Raw genomic sequence first — 22,149 nt, 5'->3', positions numbered from 1 at the left:
GCTGCTATTGCACTTCTGGTTAGACCTAAACTGCATTTCGTTGCCTTGTACCTGTACTTGTGTAATGACAATAAAGTTGAATCTAATCTAATCTAATCTAAAATACACATCGTACGACCAGAGATACTGCTTTACGGCAATCCTTCAGTCGCTTTGCTTTCGCGCTCTGCACTTTCTTTTCTCTCGAGGCATCGACAACACAGCTGACACAGGTAAATACACGTGCTAGAAGAGTTTTTGTTTTGTTTGTTTCTGGTCCCGCTTCGGATGCCACGATGCCATCAAGCGGTATCTCTGGTCGTAATCAGTCCTTCACTGACCAATCAGCGTTCAGTAGTAGAATGCTAGTGTGTTATGGGCAACAACAACTCAACCTGTAATAAATCGAAAGGACATAAGTACTCGTTCATTCAACTTTCGACCTATAACCCATGTTGAACTTGCAAAACTTACAATCAAATCTGAGATTTCTCAACGGCAATCGGGTGAAAGAGACAAATTTAGCCGTCTAGCCCCATAGACTCCCATTCATTTTGCACTCATGGGTGATCGCCCCCAGTGGAACTCTGGTGGAACTACAACCAAAATTCGGTACAATAGGACTTAATAGGGAGTGGCCAGGCTCTCCGTAGACGGGCTCTGGTAAAACACCACTGTCTAGTTCCTGTTTGGTGACGTGGTCCCACGTGTGAGGTCACGAGAAAGCTCTCACAATGATGGGGTTTGAGGTCAAGGACAAATACAGAAGGGCGAAATACAGCGTTCAGGAGAAAACAATTCAACCAAATGACTAAACATCCAATTTTATTAGTCAATATTATTATATAAAACCTTCCCCTTATTTTGGCCACGCTACAGTAGCATCTACTTTAACACACAGCTGGACCGGCAGCTCCACACACTGATCCACTTGAGAAGTGAATCTCTGGGGTTCGTCTGCTCCCTCACAGCGATCACGGCGAGAACAACTGAGGACAGAGAGAGAATAAACTCACATTAACACAACAGTTCCAGCCTTGAGCGGTTCAGGGTATCAACAAACTCTAATATAATCAACACTGAGAAGGTTTGAGCTAAACTGAAGGGCTTCATATCGTCTTTAAAGCTGGTTATATATATACAAGGCCGGACTTACCATTGGGCTTGACTGGGCTCAAGCCCATGGGCCCCGCCCAATAGGGGGCCCCGCCCGTTTACGTTTGATTTTTTCAATAATAGGCCTATTCAATAATAGGTCTATGCACTTTCCGCATCTGCGTGGAGTGTGACGCCCGTTTCACACATACTCCGGAGTCCGTTTGCAGTGCGTATGCGGTGCGCATTTTTTTCCTTATCCATGTTGACATGGTTCGAGCTTTCACACTCCACGCAGATGCGGTCCGGCAATCCGTTCCAGCTGCGGTGCGTATACAGCAGTGCAGCGATCGTTTCCGCAGCGAGTCTATTTCTGCTGTGCTGCGCGTGCTGGATTAAAGTGACGGCGCATGCATTTAATAAAATAAAATGTAGTAGCCTAATCTCACCATAAATGCATTTAACAAAATACTACTATTTTTCACAGTCATCTTTTTACTTCAAGACCGGGGCAAATCAAGGAAAACTACAATTTACTTCAATAAGGAGACATAATGAACAACCAGTGCCGCTGCTAGCCATTTTGGTGCCCCAAGCATAATTCCTTTATGATGCCCCCCACCCCGACCCCGAGGAAAGAATGAACTTGCTATGTGCCTGTAACTTACACAAGTTACAAGAATGAACTTTTAAGTGTCTAAATTTGTATTTTGTGAGAGTTTTTTAAGAACACTCAAATGGGGGACTGAAGGGTTACAAATTTTAAATCTATTTCAAATATGCTTCCATACATAACATCATGGTAAAGAATATTGTATTTAGCGTTTAAGGTTGAGATAATGATTCTGCTCAGCAATTCCTGTTTTCTCCTTATTGTCTTTAATGGCTCTTGGAGTCCCACTTTCACTCAGAGCCACAGCCCAGACGTTGAATCGTTGGGTGATTGGATTAGCACATATGCGTTTGAATGGTTATGCTGATTGGATTGAGACTGGTAACACGCTGGAGTCGGGCGGGTTCCTTAACCTGTATACTTAATTTGCATGCTTTGTTCAACCTCAATGTAAATCCCTCCCCCTAAATGTCTATAAATTTGCAAGGCAACTGTCTTGAGTTAGACTTGGAAGAACACTACAGATGACACACAGCGAAGATCCCAATAAATCACTTCTGCTTATCCCAACGTCTCCTGGTCTTGCTTCGATGAAAGAAAACTTTCCAACACTTGTAATGTAAATAACTGAGATATAAGATACAGATATAGCAGATACTGACATCAAATGCATATAAATATCAGTCGTCACTCTATATCTGCCAATAATATGTCTTAGTAAGATGATATTTAAATGCTTAGTTTTATGATCAAAGCTGTAGTTCTCTTACGAGAGGTTCTCTCGTATTGCGTAAGTTGCTTACCCTACGGGTAAAGTCATCTTTTCTAGAGATATAAAGCCAAAAAATTATCCTTAATTTTGTATTTATTGTCAACGCGTTGCAGCAGCTAGCAGACCTAGAGCGGACCATCTAGTGCGCTCATTGGCTGCCCTGCGGCAACTGCAGCAACCTACCACTGAGCCCTGTGTGACGTCATGCCCAATGGGGGTGCTTCGCGCCCTCACGTGTCACAGTCCGCCAGAATGGAGGTGGCTTAGCGTATAAAAGGACGGGCTCGGGAGCTGCTTACCTGATTTTCATCTCTTCAGCGAAGCTCTCCGCATCGCTGGATCTTGAGAGAAGCCGCCGCCGTCGAAGCAAGTGACAGTGCAAGCAGAGGACAGCGCCTGAGGAAACCGGACGATTCTTCGCCGCCTTCAGCCATCCGTGCCTGCCACGCTATCCGGCGTATCCTTTTACTGATTCTGTGTGTGTTTGCCGCTGCGACACACACCTTTTCCTCTAAAAGAACGCAAGGCGTTTTTCTCAAAATGCCTCGCAGTTCCTGCTCAGCAACGCTCAGCAACGGAGACCGCCACGTGATCTGCGCTCTCTGCCTGGGCCGAGACCACGCAGCCCTCGCCCTGTCTTCAGGCGGCTGCATCCACTGCGACGACATGTCTGTGTCGACCCTGCGGGCTCGACTCAGCATGTTTGACGCTGAAGCTGCACCTCCGCCGGCCTCTACCGGACCGCGCAGAAAGAAGCGTCGCTCCCAGAGACCGGCAGAGCCTGCCATGGCCTTCCGTCTCCTCAACGCTCTCCCAAGTGGACGGCGCCAGTGAGAAGGGATACAAGTCCATCCCCCCTGTGGAAGAGGCGGTAGCAGCGCACCTTTGTCCGCCCTCTGCGGGATGGCGTGCAAAGGCTGCCCTTCCGTCCAAAGCCTGCCGGGCCACGTCAGCTCTTGTCGGCCGCGCTTTCACCGCCGCTGGACAGGCTGCTTCCGTCCTGCATTCGATGGCAGTTCTCCAAATTCTCCAAGCCGATCTCCTCCGTGAGTGGGATGAGAAAGGCGCGGACCAGTCTGCCATCGCGGATTTAAGGAGCGCGACGGATCTTTCCCTTCGCGCCACTAAATCCGCGGCCCAGGCTATCGGGAGGTGCATGGCCTCGTGTATGGGACATGTGAATGTTTTGTCTTGTGCCCACGATACAGTTCCCACACCTACTCACTGCCCGCTCTGCTACACAGTTATCACAGGGAACAAAACACATAAAGCCGACACACAACGGCTATGGTATAAACATAAGTCCTGTGCCCGCTAGCAAGCGCTCACGCTTACTGACAAAACGCCCGGTGCTACACACGCGTCCCGGCCTTCTTTCCATGAAATGTTCCCCGCCCAAGGTGACCGGGTCATTACATGCAGGAAGGCCAGCCGCCACTCTCAGCGTGCCGCTGTATTCAAGCATCGAGAGCGCGCTCACAGCGCCAATACCTCAGACTAAGGTTCACAAGCCCACGCCGTGTGGAGACCGGAACCGAGAGGCCATTCTACCCCTAGCTATGCATGCAAAAGCATGGGAAGCGATTCCGGGAGTGTCAGAATGGGTGCTGAATACAGTAAAGCCGGGTTATTCACTGCAAAATTGCCCGCCGTCCCCCGCGCTATCTTGCACGGACCGAGACGAGAGTGAATCAAGAAGTAGCACACCTACTTTGCGCAGAAATAGCAAAGCTGCTATGCAAAAGGGCCATAGAACCAGCACCGCCTTCCCAGAGCGAGTCAGGCTTCTACAGCCGGTACTTCCGGTCGTACCAAAGAAGGATGGGGCTCTCAGATCCATCTTAGATCTGAGATATTTGAACAAAGCTCTCATGAGGCGACCGTTCAATCCTTGAACTTTCAATCCTTCAATCCTTTAATTACAATAACCGTTCAATCCTTGCCGTTCAAACTTAAGCACACAGTGTCATGTGGCAGGGAATACGGAGCGGCACAGCCGGTCCATACTGAGAGGAGAATATCAATCCTTATAGTTCAAGTCTAGCCTGCAGGGGGGCAGGGACTTCTAGGCTATAAAACCTAACAAATGTAGAGGGGGAGGCCCAGCCTGCCCAGTACGCGTCTTTCAGATCGAGAGAGATAAACCAGTCCCTCGGGCGAATTTGCGCGAGGATTTGTCTGGTCGTGAGCATCTGAAAGGCGCGTACTGGGCAGGCAGGGCCTCCCCCTCTACATTTGTTAAGTTTTATAGCCTAGAAGTCCCTGCCCTGCAGGCTAGACTTGAACTATTAGGATTGATATTCTCCTCTCAGTATGGACCGGCTGTGCCGCTCCGTATTCCCTGCCACATGACACTGTGTGCTTAAGTACATGTACTGGCCCACTTAGTTTGCCGTCTATTCCCACTAATCTATGTTCCCCGGGCGTGCCCCTGGGACTTTATGTGGTGGATGCTTGGCACGCACAGCGTTGACAAGGGGTTCCCGTAGTGTAAGCAACTTACGCAATACGAGAGAACCTCTAGTAAGAGAACGTACTCGGTTACTAATGTAACCTCTTTTCTCTCTAGAAGAGGGAACGAGTATTGCGTAACCTGCCGTGCTCGTGCCACGAGCTGATCTCACTTCAGTCGATGAAAACCAGGTAAGCAGCCCCCGAGCCCGTCCTTTTATACGCTAAGCTACCCCCATTCTGGCGGGCTGTGGCGCGTGAGGGCGCGAAGCTAGCCCGCTCTAGGTCTGCTAGCTGCTGCAACACATTGACAATAAATACAAAATTAAGGATAATTTCTGGCTTCATATCTCGAGAAAAGATGACTTTACCCATAGCGTAAGCAACTTAGCAATACTCGTTCCCTCTTCTAAAGAGAACTGAGGTTACATTAGTACGTTTTAAAACATAATGCAATGCAATACAATGATGATTGAGAGACGAACAAATAAACCTTCCTCAAAAGACCGATGATCATATTTTAGACTCATGATTTTTCTAATAAACGATGTTTGGATAATCAATAAACTTCAGTTGCTTCAGTCCAGTAAGTGTTCAAGTGTTGAAATATTCAAAGTTATTACATTTATCAGTACATATTTCACAGGAAAAAGATACATGAATCACGAGCTGAAGGAGAACATTTGTACAATTATACTATTTACTTATTAACTATAAATCAGGAGAAAGACGACATGTTGTAGAATGAGCAACAGGATTTTCAGAAAGTTTTGATCATGTTTTTCATGTATTAAATATGATACAGTAGGCTTTCTAGGGTTAAACAGTTCATTAATAGGGTTAAATGTTCAACTTATTTATGTCTGTCAAATGAGATGTAATGTGAAGTCGAGGAAAGGTGTTGATATGAAGGTGTTTGTGTGTTTGCTTACATGTTGTGAAGGACACACCAGCCGCAGTGAGGATCTCTGGAGCTCAGACACTCGAAGCAGCTCGTGTACTGAGAACAGCTCTCCACCGGCACACGTGTCACCTGCACAACACACACACACACACACACACACACACGTTAATCATATCACACACACAGAGCAAATCAGAGTATAACATCTGTGGTCAAAGCATGAGTCGCTTCAGGCTAGAAATGAGCGCTGGAGGGTGACAAATGTTTGCTGCTTTCTGCGTGTGTGCGTGTGTGTGGAAGAGGAAGCAAATGAGAAATGGAATGAAAGAAGGTGGAAGTAACACATGATATATGTACTTACTAACACTATGTGTAATTACAAGAAATTAACCAAACCATAACCTATAAATAGATAATTAATAATAATTAGCACTTACTTGTGTAATTATACACAAGTGTATAATATTATTAATACATAACTTATTAATCTAAGGGCAAATATAAACCCAGAGTGCATGATGGGAAGCATATGAATCCACTTTAATGACACTCACACTCACACTCATATACACACACTCACACTCGCACACACACACACACACACACAGATGTGAGTATCAGTTTACAGGGTGAGAAACAATGATGGAGGGATGAAGACAAGCAGAGATGAAGAACAGATGGTGAGATAGTGAGGATGGCGAGGTCAGGTCTGTGTGTGTGTGTGTGTGTGTGGGTGTGAACGTTTAGGGTTAAGGGCACATCCGTTTCTCTGTAATATTAGTTCACCATATGCAGCCTGTCAGCGTGTGTGTGTGTGTGTGCGTGAAAATATACAGTGTAAAATAGAGCAAACGAATATGCATTAAAGACAACATGTTTAACTCAAGCTTAACATTAATTTGTCATTTTAATACATGGTGAAAGTCATCATGTAACACACACACACACACACACTGGCGAGCAGCCGTGAGCGGAGTTCATCTGATACTGCAGCCTGCTAGCCTGGATGCCAGCCGAACTTAGCCCCGCCCACAACATTTTTAGGTCGGGAAGTTCGGTCTGGACTCGTTCCGTCGAGGAGCTATTATGCCCGAACAAAAATTGTTCGGACCAATCAAATTGTCAGGGCGGGCTTTATACGATGATGGACAGATGAGCAACGGTAACGTAATCATCCACGTCATTAACGAGCGCTTGGGTTGAATTCAAATGACTGCCGCTGAAGAATTGAGATTTCACGAGTTCACGCTTACAAATAAGTCAGATAGAATAAATGTATATTTGGCGTGCTGTCCGAGGAGAGGCTTCGGGCTCGGTATTAGACATCTAGCACCCAAATATTTATTCAGCTTTTGCTGGACCCTTTCTCGTGCCCAAGTGGTCACGCCTGGGTTTGGGGGATAAACACAAATGGTTATCTATTATCTTTATTGGGGCATCTTCCCACATCAAAAAGAACAGGCATTGTTTTCTTTGTTCTGACTGTTCTGCTGCTGCAGGAATGAAACTTCTTTACCATTCGCACCAGAAGTATTTATTTTGACCTCTCATAAAACAACTGGAGACAGTAGGTGTGTGTGTTTTGCATGACTGAATGAGACCTGGGGGGAGAAGATAGTGTGAGGAGTCAGGACCCCAGCATGGGGGGAAGAGACGAGATTGGAGAAGTTGTGTTGTGCTCTCTGTCCCATAGATCTCTTCTTCAGATTAGTGAGTTTTATTGTTTTATTGCGGTTTAGGATTCTTGAATTCAGTCTTAGTAAAAGTCCATCCTTACACTACTCACAATAAAAATAAAGTGTTTTGCTTTTTGACAAATAAAGAAAAATTAAGATGATGCGATTTCTGCCTTCTCTCTGTCAGTAAACTCCCGTTTGAAACGCGTTCGAAAATGATCTATAACTCCGCGAAAATTCAGTCAAACAGGCAAACAGACCCACGGGCATAAAGCTTGAGATCGCATCTTTTAAATGAAGTCATTTATATAAAAAACAAATATTCTTAGTTTCTGTAATCTGTATACAAAGAGAGCGACTCCAGTCGAGCTCATTACGAGATGATTCACAGTAATTTGACCACTCCCCGGAGAGCGCGCGCTATTCAAATGCAAATTCTGAGAACCATTTCAGTCTGTGAAACGCCCCCACATCAGCTGTAAACAAAGCGCGAGTGAGACATTATAGCCTTTATGGAGAAAAGTTTCCACAGTGCTGATGAGGAGAAATATTTCCTGATATGAGCAGCAGATCGCGCTGAGGAGTGAGGTAGGCTGTTTTCTTTTCTCAAGTGTGGAATAACGTTATGGAATAACGTTAGTGTAGGCCTATAAACCGCAAAAAGATGAATCGCATTTCTATAATATGACTCGCGTTTCTGTGAGATGAATGAAGGGTACATAGCCTAAATAGCCTATGAATCGCGTGTCTGTGTGTGAAAGAATAAACTGCTTTGCCATAGCCTACTGAGATGAGTAAAAATCGACTGGAATATGTTGAAATAAAATGTATTTGTATAAGCAACGTAAATTAACATTTATATGCCCTGATATTTCAATAAAACAACGTTAGTCAGGCGTTAGTCACACTATTTTTGTCAAAAATAAAGTCATAGACTAAGATGTTAGATGTTCCAATGTTGGCTATATTCAAACTAATGAATACATATGATAAAATGTAGGCCTATAATCTTTTTTTTCTTTCTTTTTTTTTTTACAAAGAAAGAGTACACTTGAAATATTGTTGAAATTGTAATTATTGTTGTAATTGTAACATTTTTAATAAAATAGCTAAACATATTTACAAGATAGATGTAAGCGAAATCTTAAATGGTCAATATAAGTATTCTTCTAAATACATTGTCCTTCCATTGTGGCTCAGTCAGTGTCACACCTGAATGAATGGCTAATTATGCAGAGTCATTATGCAGAGTGGGTGGAACAACCCAGGTGTAAACTAGTCCTTCACGCCCCCCTCGCATATTGGCTTTCCAAGCAAAACCTGTTTTACACCATTTAAATCAATGTATTTTTTTTTTGTGAACGATAAAGCAAGACTATTTTCACATAATTTTGAAGCCAGTACTCAAAGGTACAACATCAATTAGACAAAAGTCTTGTGGACACATATTTAATATGTGTTTTGTGGTCTTAATTCAGCCACTTTCATTTTAATTTTTTCCAATAACCACGCATAAACATTATTCTCTTAAAAATACAAACATCTACATACACGTTGCCCGCATATTTTGGTAGCCCTGTTTGTGCTATATAGAGTGATTTTACACCTTTGCCATTAACATGTTTATAAATAACTGAAAAAAGCACAAATTTCAAGGCATGTCAGAACATCTCAAGGGCTCCAAAAACACCTTGGTCCCCAGAGGGTTAATGGCAATTAAGCACATTTTGACATCAAATTCTCATTGCAACACCATATTGAAAAGGATCTGGTCCAGGTGTTTTTTTCACTGAAATCATCATTATGAAGTGTGTAAAAGCGCGTGCTCACCTGTTTGTCAGTGAGTGTGTAGATGAACTGGAGGTCGGGGCTGAACAGCATGTCCCGTAACACCGGACTGCCATCGCTCACCGGGACGCTCTCGTACACCAGCGCCGGTCGGGACGGGCTCACAGAATTAATCAGAATCTGCCAAAACAAGAGCATCAACATCTCATTAATATCTCATAACACCAGCGCAATCCTCTCACACACAGAGAAGCACGACACCAGGCCAAACGCTTTCATCATGTGAAAACACAAACATCATTACAATAATTAGGGTTGGGTATTGTTTTTTTTTTTTTTCGATACCGGTGCCAAATCGATACTTAAAAAAAAAAAAATAGAGCCTCAAAACGATGGTGAATGACATTAAATACAGTGGGGAGAACAAGTATTTGATACACTGCCGATTTTGCAGGTTTTCCTACTTACAAAGCATGTAGAGGTCTGTAATTTTTATCATAGGTACACTTCAACTGTGAGAGACGGAATCTAAAACAAAAATCCAGAAAATCACATTGTATGATTTTTAAATAATTTGCATTTTATTGCATGACATAAGTATTTTATCACCTACCAACCAGTAAGAATTCCGGCTCTCGTAGACCTGTTAGTTTTTCTTTAAGAAGCCCTCCTGTTCTCCACTCATTACCTGTATTAACTTCACCTGTTTGAACTCGTTACCTGTATAAAAGACACCTGTCCACACACTCAATCAAACAGACTCCAACCTCTCCACAATGGCCAAGACCAGAGAGCTGTGTAAGGACATCAGGGATAAAATTGTAGACCTGCACAAGGCTGGGATGGGCTACAGGACAATAGGCAAGCAGCTTGGTGAGAAGGCAACAACTGTTGGCGCAATTATTAGAAAATGGAAGACATTCAAGATGACGGTCAATCTCCCTCGGTCTGGGGAACCATGCAAGATCTCACCTCGTGGGGCATCAATGATCATGAGGAAGGTGAGGGACCAGCCCAGAACTACATGGCAGTACCTGGTCAATGACCTAAAGAGAGCTGGGACCACAGTCTCAAAGAAAACCATTAGTAACACACTACGCCGTCATGGATTAAAATCCTGCAGCGCACGCAAGGTCCCACTGCTCAAGCCAGCGCTTGTCCAGGCTCGTCGGAAGTTTGCCAATGACCATCTGGATGATCCAGAGAAGGAATGGGAGAAGGTCATGTGGTCTGATGAGACAAAAATATCGTTTTTTGGTCTAAACTCCACTCGGTGTGTTTGGAGGAAGAAGAAGGATGAGTACAACCCCAAGAACACCATCCCAACCGTGAAGCATGGAGGTGGAAACATCATTCTTTGGGAATGCTTTTCTGCAAAGGGGACAGGACGACTGCACCGTATTGAGGGGAGGATGGATGGGGCCATGTATCGCGAGATATTGGCCAACAACCTCCTTCCCTCAGTAAGAGCATTGAAGATGGGTCATGGCTGGGTCTTCCAGCATGACAACGACCCGAAACACACAGCCAGGGCAACTAAGGCGTGGCTCCGTAAGAAGCATCTCAAGGTCCTGGAGTGGCCTAGCCAGTCTCCAGACCTGAACCCAATAGAAAATCTTTGGAGGGAGCTGAAAGTCTGTATTGCCCAGCGACAGCCCCGAAACCTGAAGGATCTGGAGAAGGTCTGTATGGAGGAGTGGGCCAAAATCCCTGCTGCAGTGTGTGCAAACCTGGTCAAGAACTACAGGATACGTATGATCTCTGTAATTGCAACCTAAGGTTTCTGTACCAAATATTAAGTTCTGTTTTTCTGATGTATCAAATACTTATGTCATGCAATAAAATGCAAATTAATTACTTCAAATCATACAATGCGATTTTCTGGATTTTTGTTTTAGATTCCGTCACTCACAGTTGAAGAGGACCTATGATAAAAATGACAGACTTGTTTTATCATAGGTTTCGTCAGTGCGTGACGAAATGGGGGTCCCAATTCAATCATGCCACAGCAGCTGTCTTCCAGTGCCCTGCGCAAGTCTGAGCTCCCTGTCGTGAGACTAGCACGGACTAAGGGCTAGGCTTAATGCAAGAATACCAAGGTACACTGGGTAGCATATCCCAGGTGGAATATGTAACACAGCGCCTACCCACAGGGAGGACTTAGAACAGGCATATGACCCGAGTACGGGAAGCATAAGGAAGAACTCATAGGTATCCAGCCTGCAGGGTGGAATGTTTTAACCTCGAGATGGCAAAGTCTTGCCGACGGAAGGACACATGCTCGGTGGAGACTCACCGTGGAAATACACATGTGGGGGTTTCCCAAGTGGGGAACCATGCACATGGAAGGACCTAGCCAATCACAAGGGCTGACCAACCGGGCATGTACTCTGGTGACGGCATCAACAGTGTAGGAGGAACTCAGGGTCAGAGGAGAACTCATCTGAGTGAAATAGCGCACGTATCCAGTCCGTGGAGTGTAATGGTGCAGCAAGCGATGACACTGAGCAGGTCCTACTTACTGGCTAGTGGAAGCAAGTACATGAGAGGACACTGGCTCTACCCGGAGATTATAAAATCTTGCAAAAGTGTTGGGTGTCGCCCAGCCTGCAGCTCTACAGATTTCTGTTAGCAAGGCGCCATGCGCTAAAGCCCAGGAGGAAGCCACACTCCAGGTGCAGTGTGCCTTCACCCCCTAGGGGGCATGATCGACCCTGCATCTGGTAAGCCAAGACAATGGTGTCCACTATCCAGTGAGACAACCTTTGCTTGAAGAGAGCCTTTCCCTTTAGCTTCCCACCAAAACAGACAAATAGCTGGTCTGAGGTCCTGAAACAAGGAGGGTGCGTACTGGAAAGAGCAGTGCCAAGGCTGGGTCTGCCTCCTCCGAGGGCAGGGCTTGCAGGTTCACCACCTGATCCCTGAAAGGAGTAGTGGGAGCCTTGGGCATGTATCCAGGCCGGGGTCTCAGGATCACGTGAGAGTTAGTCGGCCCGAATTCTAGGCACGCTTGATGGAGGCCAAAGCGACCAGGAGCGCTGTCTTCATAGACAGGAACTTAAGCTCGACTGATTGCAATGGCTCAAAGGGAGCTCTCTGCAGGGCAGATAAAACCACTGCGAGGTCCGAAGAGGCTTGACTGATTGCAATGTGAGACAACCCAAGAGGGTATAAGAGGAGAGCGAGGAGGATTTAGTCTCCTCGCCCCCCTAAGGAACCTGACGACCAGGTCATGCTGTCCCACCGTTTTCGACTCCACAAGGTTGTGGTGCGCAGACATCAAGAGCTTGTGTGTTAGCAGCTTCGATTACCTCATGCAGACACACACTAAAATGACAGAAACTGTTCTGCCTTTTATGTTTAAACGGAGTCAGACAAAGATGGAGAGACTCAAGAAGAAGTGACAACATGTAGAATGCAACATGACGTCTCTGAATGGTTTGTTGATGAATTTATGTTGCTGATGTGGAGTTAACTATCTCAATTAGCATATTCTGTCATGATAATCTATAAATCGCTCGTATAGGAACTGTTGTGAGATGCACACAGAGTGACTTTCTATTGCATGTGAAAAGAAGACTGCTACAGTTTGAACTGATTCACAAATGTGCTCCACTACAGCAACTCTTCCTCTTCTCAACACGGACTGCGTGTTCCCGGGGGCGGGGTTTATGTAAATTTTAGGGTTGGTGACGTCACTAACCCTGGAGGAATGTCGTGTAGTCTCTACCAGCCGTTTGTTGTGGTCCTAAGAAAACAATTTCTTTAAAAGCAAATATCTCCCTTTGCTTTGAACTTTGAGCGTTGTAACTTTGCAGATGTTGTTTATGCTCAAAAAGCAACATTACACACTAACTAAAGTTAGAAAAGTGAAATCATACTCAACCACCCCTTTAAATAGAGTTAAAAAAAATGAATAAAGAAACGCAATATGTGGTGGCTGGTGTTGATTCTGTGGCGCACTGCCACGATTAGTCTATGTGTGGGAAACACTGCCAGTCGGAAACTGTATGTCTATGGTCGGAAATGTCAACTCTGAAAGATATAACGTTATTTGCTCTATGAAAGACATTGACAAAAACATTTACTCTACAATTCTATTTTATTTTAGTTAGTTTTGCCAAACACACATTACCGTTTTAGTTAGTTATCGTTTTTTTGTAATGCCTCGTTTTTATTTTTATTTCAGTTAACGACAATTTTTTTTCCCACCTAGTTTTCATTTTTTCGTTCGTTTTCATTAACGATTATAACCTTGCCGCTCACACACTTCACTATGACAGTGTTTTTTGAGAACTGATCAGTTGATGGCAAAATGGAAGACGACGGTTCCTCATAACTTTGAAATTATGTTCCAGTTTTCTGAAAAGATTAAAAACTTGTTTCATTTTAAATGTTTGCTTTGTTTGCATAAAAGCATATTGAGCTTTGTAAACTTTTAATTTCTGGTGAAAGCTTAAAATGGAAATTGTCTGTGCTTTTCGAGGTAAAGTTTCAGTATGAGGTATGGTCGGTCAAATGATTTTTTTAGGATATTTCCGCCAAATTGCTATAGCCCTGTGAAATGTGGATATATCACTTACGTATAGGGTTAAGGTTAGAAAATGATGTTAGTTAGCAGCATGCAAAAACGTATTGCTAACTGAAGTCCTTTCAGAAATATGTTTTAGCATATAGTTTAATATCCCCTTTGTTCTGGTTGCCTGATCGGACTGATGTTTTTGCTTGGACCTATTGCCTGCCTACTCACTCTTGCCTTTTGGAATTCCCCTTTGTATGTTGAAAGATCTGACTGCTCCCTTGGTTTTGACCCTCTGCCTGCCTTATCGTATTTGTTTGTGGAAACTGCCTTTAATAAACTTCCACACATGGATTCTCACTCAGCCTCAGCGTCCTTGTTACAGATTGGTGAATCTGAATGTAGTGTTTACATGAACGCTAAACAAGTGATCGTTGATGTGTACGGAGCCCCCCTAGTCCCACTTTGGCAAAAAAAAAAATGATTATAACTATCTTGTGGCCTCAAGATAGTAACTCGTGGCCTCAAGATAGTATCTCGTGGCCTCAAGATAGTATCTCGTGGCCTCAAGATACTAACTCGTGGCCTCAAGATAGTAACTCGTGGCCTCAAGATAGTATATCTCGTGGCCTCAAGATAGTAACTCGTGGCCTCAAGATACTAACTCGTGGCCACGAGAAAGTGAGTTTTTTCAAGGCGAACATTTCCATGTTAATGTTTCCATGGCGACGCGTCACGCGATTGACCGCAGCCACAATAATACTGTATGACAGATGTGTCGCTTTTATTTCGCTTTTCCTTTTTTATTCAAAATATTCACAAACTTGCTTACCATGTCATCAACTAGCCTATCTGATATTCCGATTCTCACATACGTGTAAGTGAGTGTGTTTAGTCGTTTAAAAACCTTTATAAATAATCTTGATCTATAATAACATGATGGGCGCTGCAATGTTGTCCGTCGGATTAAAGCCCCGTTCACACTACAAGCGACTTTATCGCTGCATGTCGCCAGTGGCTGGCGATGAGGTCGTTAGTGGGCGTTCTCACTTCTGGTTGCCTAGGTAATGTTTGTGAGTGACATTCACGGATGTTACGTGTTGTAGACAACAAATCTGTTTTCTTGCCGCTACAAGCTAACATTTTGGAAGGAAAAGTCTAAATATAAATGGGATCAGTACAAAAAATGCATAATATTAAAGATGAATGAGAAACAGCGAGTGCCCTGTGCTATCGCGGCTATTTAACTGCAGAAAATGGGCAAATACTGGTCTTTCTGAGTTCACGAAACCATTCGGGCTCGGAGTCAGCACGGCGAGTACCACTGTATGTACACAGAGACATATCATACATTATTGGACAGTTTCTGACTGCTAAAATAAACTTCTCATTCATCTTGCCTCGGTCAGACGCTGCACTGAAGAGTGACGGATCACGTTTGCTCCACTGACTTCACTCCTATTGGTTGTCGCTCGCGAAAGTCGCTCTTCATTTGCATAAAGTTAAACATTTCTCAACTTTGTCGCGTCGCCAGACACGCCCCATCCAGTCGCCAACGGTCGCAACCGCGCGTGTCGCCGGAAGTCGCCCGCTCCCCATTGAAAATGAATGCTATCGCGTCGCTTGGTCGCGTGTAGTGTGAACGTACCTTTACAGCACGTGAATTCATCAGTTTCTCCCGAAATAAATGCAAGAAAGTGGCCGGTGAACTGAGAAGAATAGAGTAAACTTTATAGTTCCTTGTCTTGCACTATGTTTGTCTAATATGAATAACACATGTCGGCAAATTATATTTGAATAGATTGTTATTGCTGCTTCCACAGACATCAGTGTGTTTTACAAACTCCAAATGTATTGTTTTACTCGTGCTTATGTGTATTTAAATATCTGAAACCAAAAATAAACATTATGAAGTTGAAAAACTGCTTAGTTGTGATGACAGCGCTGAACGCGTCCGACTCTGGCTCGTTTAAAAACCATAAATAATCTTGATCTATAATAACATGAGATGGGCGCTGCAATGTTGTCCTGTCAGTCGGATTTACAGCACGTAAATTCATCAGTTTCTCCCGAAATAAATGCAAGAAAGTGGCCGGTGAACTGAGAAGAATAGAGTAAACTTTATAGTTCCTTGTCTTGCACTATGTTTGTCTAATATGAATAACACATGTCTGCAAATTATATTTGAATAGATTGTTATTGCTGCTTCACAGACATCAGTGTGTTTTACAAACTCCAAATGTATTGTTTTACTCGTGCTTATGTGTATTTAAATATCTGAAACCAAAAATAAACATTATGAAGTTGAAAAAACTGCTTAGTTGTGATATATGACAGCGCTGAACGCGTCCGACTCTGGCTCAATGCGCGAAAGCACAGTTTGAATCTGGCAGCACTGAACATTCTAAATGTGGCGCCGTACTCTCAGGGGCTAGTTGATGACATGGTAAGCAAGTTTGTGAATATTTTGAATAAAAAAGGAAAAGCGAAATAAAAGCGACACATCTGTCATACAGTATTATTGTGGCTGCGGTCAATCGCGTGACGCGTCGCCATGGAAACATTAAAAGGAACGTTCGCCTTGAAAAAACGTACTTTCTCGTGGCCACGAGTTAGTATCTTGAGGCCACGAGTTACTATCTTGAGGCCACGAGTTAGTATCTTGAGGCCACGAGTTAGTATCTTGAGGCCACGAGTTAGCAGTCTCGTCCTGCTCGCCACAGTAAACATAATGAATGGCGACTGTAGAACACAAAAGCCGAATCCCGGACATTTTGGGCGATCTCGAAATCCCGGGCAGACTCGTCACGGAGACTCACTAGTAGCCTAGCAGTAGCCTTGTTGTTTAACTGAGCGCTCTCTTACCGGTAGGCGTGGCTTGGGAGTAGCCTCCTAGGGCAGCGAAACAAGTGCATTCTGGGAGTTGTTGTCTTTCATCCACATAAGCCAAAAATAAATTTTCTGGCTTTTCTCAGTCTGGAAAGCTCCAAATTAAAAAATAATTTCACATTTCTTCTACATAAATGACCCATTTTAAATACACATTCATCTTTCCAGAGGTAAAGTATCCCTTTAATGAACAGTTACAAACATTCCCAAGCACAACACTGAATAATAAATGTTAGGAGAACAAAGAGATCAAATCTAGAGCTGCACGCCTCTTACCTTCTTCAATCGGCCGTTGCGTGTTCCAGCGAAGACTACCGTGTTCCCGCGATAATCGTACGCAGCGACTGAAGTCATTCCGTCATCTTTGTCGATGAAGAGGGGAATGCCCTCGATGGTGCTGGTGCCCCCTAGAGGCATGTTAAAATCCTGCCCGCAGAAATTATCATCGATCTGGAGAGGCTGAAACAGAGGAACAGAGAGAGAGTTAGAGAATGAGACTCCGCCATAAGGGTCAATGACTGGGTATGGGTGGGTTTTCCTAAACACAGTATCAGCGGATGTCACTCACACACACACACACACTCTCTCTCTTTCACACACACACAAACACACACACACACACACACACACACACACACACACACACACACACACACACACACACACACACACACACACACACACACACACACACACACACACACACACACACACACACACACACTCACACACATACACATAAACTCACATGCTATTACATGGATGCCAAAATGGGAAAGCAAGGTCACTGTATTGCAGGAAATGTATTGAGGGTGATGTAAGGATACAAAAGTCAGCTAATGTGTGAAAAGGTTAATAGTATATACAATAATCGATGTACTGTTCTTGTTATTTCCCAACAGAGAGAGAGAGAGAGAGAGAGTATGGAAGTAAAATAATGACAAATGTTTTTGAAACAAAAAAGCTTGTTTAATTGCACTACTTGCAAATATGCATTGCATTAATCCTTGCATTTTAATGCATTGCATTTTTATGGCTTGCATTTTTATGGGCTGAAATCAAACATGGCTGTATATTTAAGCTGTGTGTGTGTGTGTGTGTGTGTGTGTTTATGTGGACAGAAATTTGTATAATGACATGGGTATTACACTGCTATTACAACGTGAACGTGATTTATGAGGACATTTCCTGAGTCCTCGTATTTAAATTGGCTTTACAGTTTTTTTCGATTGCTAAACGACAGAGAGCACAACTGGAGTCACATGTGCAAAACTCTAACTACAGTCTGCACAGCAGCAGTTCATGTGGTCCAAACTCTAGTTCGTTTTTCATTGCTTGAACACAGTTTTCAAAACTCTACACACTTATCCCATGACTTTAACCACAACCTGCACAACACTGTGGATTACAGCACTTTGTTCAAATGCTAACACACTGCTGTCAAAACTGTGAACCACACATTCACAACAGAATAGATTTCAGCCTTGTGCCTTTCACACACTGCTGATTGCACTTTCAGCTGAATGCTGTGTACTATGTACTTTTAGTTTCTACCTTTTTTTTTCTCATTACTGTAATTCCGTAAATTACTACAGACTATTGAAGCAAACTGCTAATTTTCATTTACCCTAAAGAATTGTTATGTTCTAAAAAATTAAACAAATCATGTGAAAGAATGTCACTCTTTTCTTTGAAGAAAATATTACTTTGTATGAAGTCACTGAAACTGTTCAAACTGTAAAGATGAAAAGTTTGTATTTTCTGTATTGGTGTTTGATGCTAGTGTTTTTACTCTCAGTGTGTTCTGAGTGACAGTGTGTGTTATCTCAGTGAGGGTTGTGCATATAGTGTTTGGCTGCACTGAGCCTGTTTTGAGCCATGTGTTAAGAGTTGTGTTGCTTGGAGTGAGTTTTGCAGGTGATGTGAACTGTTTAGCTCAGGTGACTGTTGGTAGTGCAGACTGTAGTTAGAGTTTTGCACATGTAGCTCCAGTTGTGCTCTCTGTCGTTTAGCAATCGAAAAAAACTGTAAAACATTTAAAAACATACTAAACTGTGTTTTATAAAAAATTCAAAATTACAAAAAAGTTTTGTGTGATGGGTAGGTTTAGAGGTCTGGTTAGTTTGGGGGATAGAATATATAGAATATATTCTAATGTATGTACAGAATAAAAACCATTATGTCTATGGAATTTCCTCACAAGTATAGCAAAACAAACATGAGTGTGTGTGTGGTTTTCAGACTGCTGATTATGTGAGAGGCGAAACCAAACACAACAGAGAGAGAGAGAGACACGTGACTCTATATAAACTACGTTCTAACAATTTCATGTGTTAAAGGAGAACTCCGGTCAATTTTAACATTGAGCTCATTTTTTTGTAAATTTGGAGTGCTGTCAATACAGAGAACAACGACAAAAATCGGTGTTGCCTACACCGTGTTATCCTCTTTTTAAAATTTGCACCCTGTTGACTTCAATGGGGCAAGTTTTAAACCTGCTTTTAGCCTCTTAACATCCTTGATGTGTCATTACAAGTGCACAGGTCATGTGAGTGATTCCTTCCGAGTGAACACGGGTGAATCTGAATGCAGTAGATATGAAAGATATTAAAGGGATACTTCAGGATTTAGCATTAAGCTTTGTATTAGTAGAAAACCTGTAGTATTTTCGAATTACCGTGCTTTCCACCCTCATATCCCCCTGAGAGGAGAGATTTATGTATTTTTTGTCTGGAAAAAATCCTCCGATGACGCAAAAATCGTCATTTTGCGAATCGTCATATTCAGAAAGCAGAATAGTAGGAGAAAGCTGAGTAGTAGGAGAAAGCTGAGTAAGTAGGGGTTACATCCGAGATCGTTCAAAATGTCCGAGATTCGGCTTTTGCTTTCTGCGGTCGCCATTCGTTGTTTACATGCACACCTCTCGTTTCAATCTAACTGAATTCATTCCGATCGGTGAATCAACGCTAAACAAGTGATCGGTTGATGTGCGTTTTAACATTGCTAAGAAAATTCCTGCCCCTCCGTTGCGAGACCGGCGCGTCTCAGTAATGACGCCACCGGCCTCGCGCCGTTCTCCCGCGGCCGTCAGCCTCGTCCTGCTCACCACAGTAAACATGATGAATGGCGACTGTAGAACACAAAAGCCGAATCCCGGACATTTTGGGCGATCCCGAAATCCCAGGCAGACTCGTCACGGAGACTCACTGGTAGCCTAACCTTGTTTTAAACTGCGCTCTCTTACCAGTAGGCGTGGCCTCCTAGGGCAGCGAAGCAAGTGCATTCTGGGAGTTGTTGTCTTTCATCCACATGAGCCAAAAATACATTTTCTGGCTTTTCTCAGGCTAGAAAGCTCCAAATTAAAAAATTTCTTCACATTTCTTCTACATAAATGACCTATTTTAAATACACATTCATCTTTCCAGAGGTGAAGTATCCCTTTAATAAAAGTGATGTTAATTCAGCCAGCGCACATACTTGTATTTTCTTCCTGTTTTCGGTCGAAGTCCACAGTAGTCGATTGCCGAGTTCACGTGCATAGGTTTAGTTACCTATGATCACGCGCGTGATCAGAGAACGGACACAAAAGGAAACAGGAGGTGGGTGACAGGAAGAGTGCTTGTGATATTTATATTCTACAACATTTTAATGAAGTTAGACAGAAGCTAATAGTGTAGTCGAGGTACTTGACAGTTGCACAAATAAATAGACTCTACTAAGCAGTGTTTCTCAACTAGTCAAGTCAAGTCACCTTTATTTATATAGCGCTTTTTACAATACAGATTTTTTCAAAGCAGCTTCACAGTGATAACATGAAAATAATACAAAAAAGTTTGTTTCTAGAAGAAAATTGCGTCATTGTCCACCTTAAGTCAGGAAGATCAATAATACTGTTGAATATTAAATGTCCCCAACTAAGCAAGCCAAAAGCCTAGGCAACAGTGGCAATGTTCAGGCTCAGTCACTCAGTTCTCCTCTGGCCAACGAGCGAACAGTGTATGATTATGATTCAGGCAGCGTTACAGTGTCTTGATTCTGCCTTCTTGTCCTTAATTTTCTCTAGTCTTGAGGCAGGATCATGACAGACCCATGTTTTGTGTGCAAGCACATGACCTTTTGTTTGGGCCATGTGCTTGTGTTGTCTCGTTACTTAACCCTGCCCCCTTGTTCTCCTCGTTAGTCATTATTGTTTCATCTGTGTCACCTGCTGTCATTATCAGTTTCTCCCTATTTAATCCCCTTGTGTTTGCTGTCCTGTGCTGGTTCATTATCATACATAGTGAAACCTTGTGTTTGTAATCATCCCTGTGAGTATCCTGTCAAGAGTATTGTCTAGAGAAAGTTCTGATTCTGTATTTGCTGTTTGTTTATCGTCTAGTTATCTGTCAAGTCATAGTCTAGTTTAGTCACTCTTTGTCCTGTCTATGTTTTGCCCCCTTGTGGGTTTTGTTTTCCCTTTTTGTCCACAATAAACGTTGTTCAATTGCATACGGTCTGCATATGGGTTCACCTCCTCCACACCTCATAACATACAGGTCAGAAGTCAGATTGGATCAGAACATTCAGAATATTTATAAAGTCTAGAATATATCTACAGTCCCACAAACCTCCCAGAAGGTTTTAGATGCCTCCATATTCAACACACTAGGAATATGATGAGTTAAATCAGGAAGTGATACATCTAAAACATTCTAGTAGGTGGGTCTCCAGGACTGGAGTTGAGAAACACTGCTATAGAGGACTTTACTAGGCCACTCCTCAAAGTTCCCAGTTGTCCTACCCGGACGACCCTAGTCTGATATACAATTTCTCCACTTATATCTAATCACAATCACCCTTTGCAACCAAGATAATGGAAGCTGAACTCTAGCAGAGGACATTACTGAAGCACACCAATTCATCCAACCCAACAAATCAATCATCATAGCCATGCAGTGTGTCTTAATGGCCTGCCATCAGAGACTTACCACGTTGATGCATGGTAGCTCCTTATTGAGTAGCCAGGGCAAAGACAGCCCGCCCTCTCCTCTATAGCAGGACTGAATCCTTTCCTTGATCTTCTCCTTTATTTTGGTTAGCGTGAACAGGCAGAGTGCTGACTCTTTTGGGGGTTTGGCTCGGTTCTTCTGGCCTTGGGAGAAGACTGTAAACAATATGTCCTCTTGCTCAGACACTCCCAAAGAGTTTGCAAGTTGCCTTCCGGGTTTGCTCAAGTAGGCGTCCTGAATCAGCCGATACTCTACGCCATCTTTGGTGCATCCGATTGGGAACTCCACGTAGGAATAGACACTGGGATCATCGATACAGAGTCGGACAATCTTAGAGGTGAAGAACTGTTCCCCGCTGGCATCAGAAGTTAGTTGGGTATCGAGCTGCAAGGTCAAGTAGTAGACAAACTGCTCACTGCTAAAACTGTATATGTAGTAGATGTCAAACGCTGGGAATTTGGAAAGCGTATCCAAG

General features: G+C 43.4%; 1 protein-coding gene across 1 annotated transcript; it reads right to left on the bottom strand.

Annotated features, from left to right (window-relative positions):
- Window positions 1-826: 826 nt before the first annotated feature.
- On the bottom strand, window positions 827-20,238 carry LOC311300825 (plexin-A1-like). Its single transcript, XM_084425435.1, has 5 exons — window positions 20,164-20,238; window positions 16,963-17,145; window positions 9,321-9,458; window positions 5,843-5,943; window positions 827-968 (listed from the first exon to the last, which is right to left on the bottom strand). Exons 2-5 carry the CDS (start codon window positions 17,101-17,103, stop codon window positions 839-841), a joined length of 510 nt encoding a protein of 169 aa, XP_084281561.1. The 5' UTR covers window positions 17,104-17,145; window positions 20,164-20,238; the 3' UTR covers window positions 827-838.
- Window positions 20,239-22,149: the final 1,911 nt, after the last annotated feature.

Source organism: Rutilus rutilus, assembly GCF_951802725.1.
Source record: "Rutilus rutilus genome assembly, chromosome: 12".
In the NCBI taxonomy this organism is placed as follows: domain Eukaryota; kingdom Metazoa; phylum Chordata; class Actinopteri; order Cypriniformes; family Leuciscidae; genus Rutilus; species Rutilus rutilus.
This window is presented reverse-complemented; position numbering and strand designations above follow the sequence as displayed.

Excerpts from the sequence above, each read along its gene's own strand:
- LOC311300825 (XM_084425435.1), bottom strand. The coding sequence starts at position 17,103 with ATGCCTCTAGGGGGCACCAGCACCATCGAGGGCATTCCCCTCTTCATC. Across the intron at positions 5,944-9,320 it reads ACACACTCACTGACAAACAG|GTGACACGTGTGCCGGTGGA; the intron begins GTGAGCACGCGC and ends TGTGTTGTGCAG. Across the intron at positions 969-5,842 it reads TGGTGTGTCCTTCACAACAT|TTGTTCTCGCCGTGATCGCT; the intron begins GTAAGCAAACAC and ends CTCTGTCCTCAG.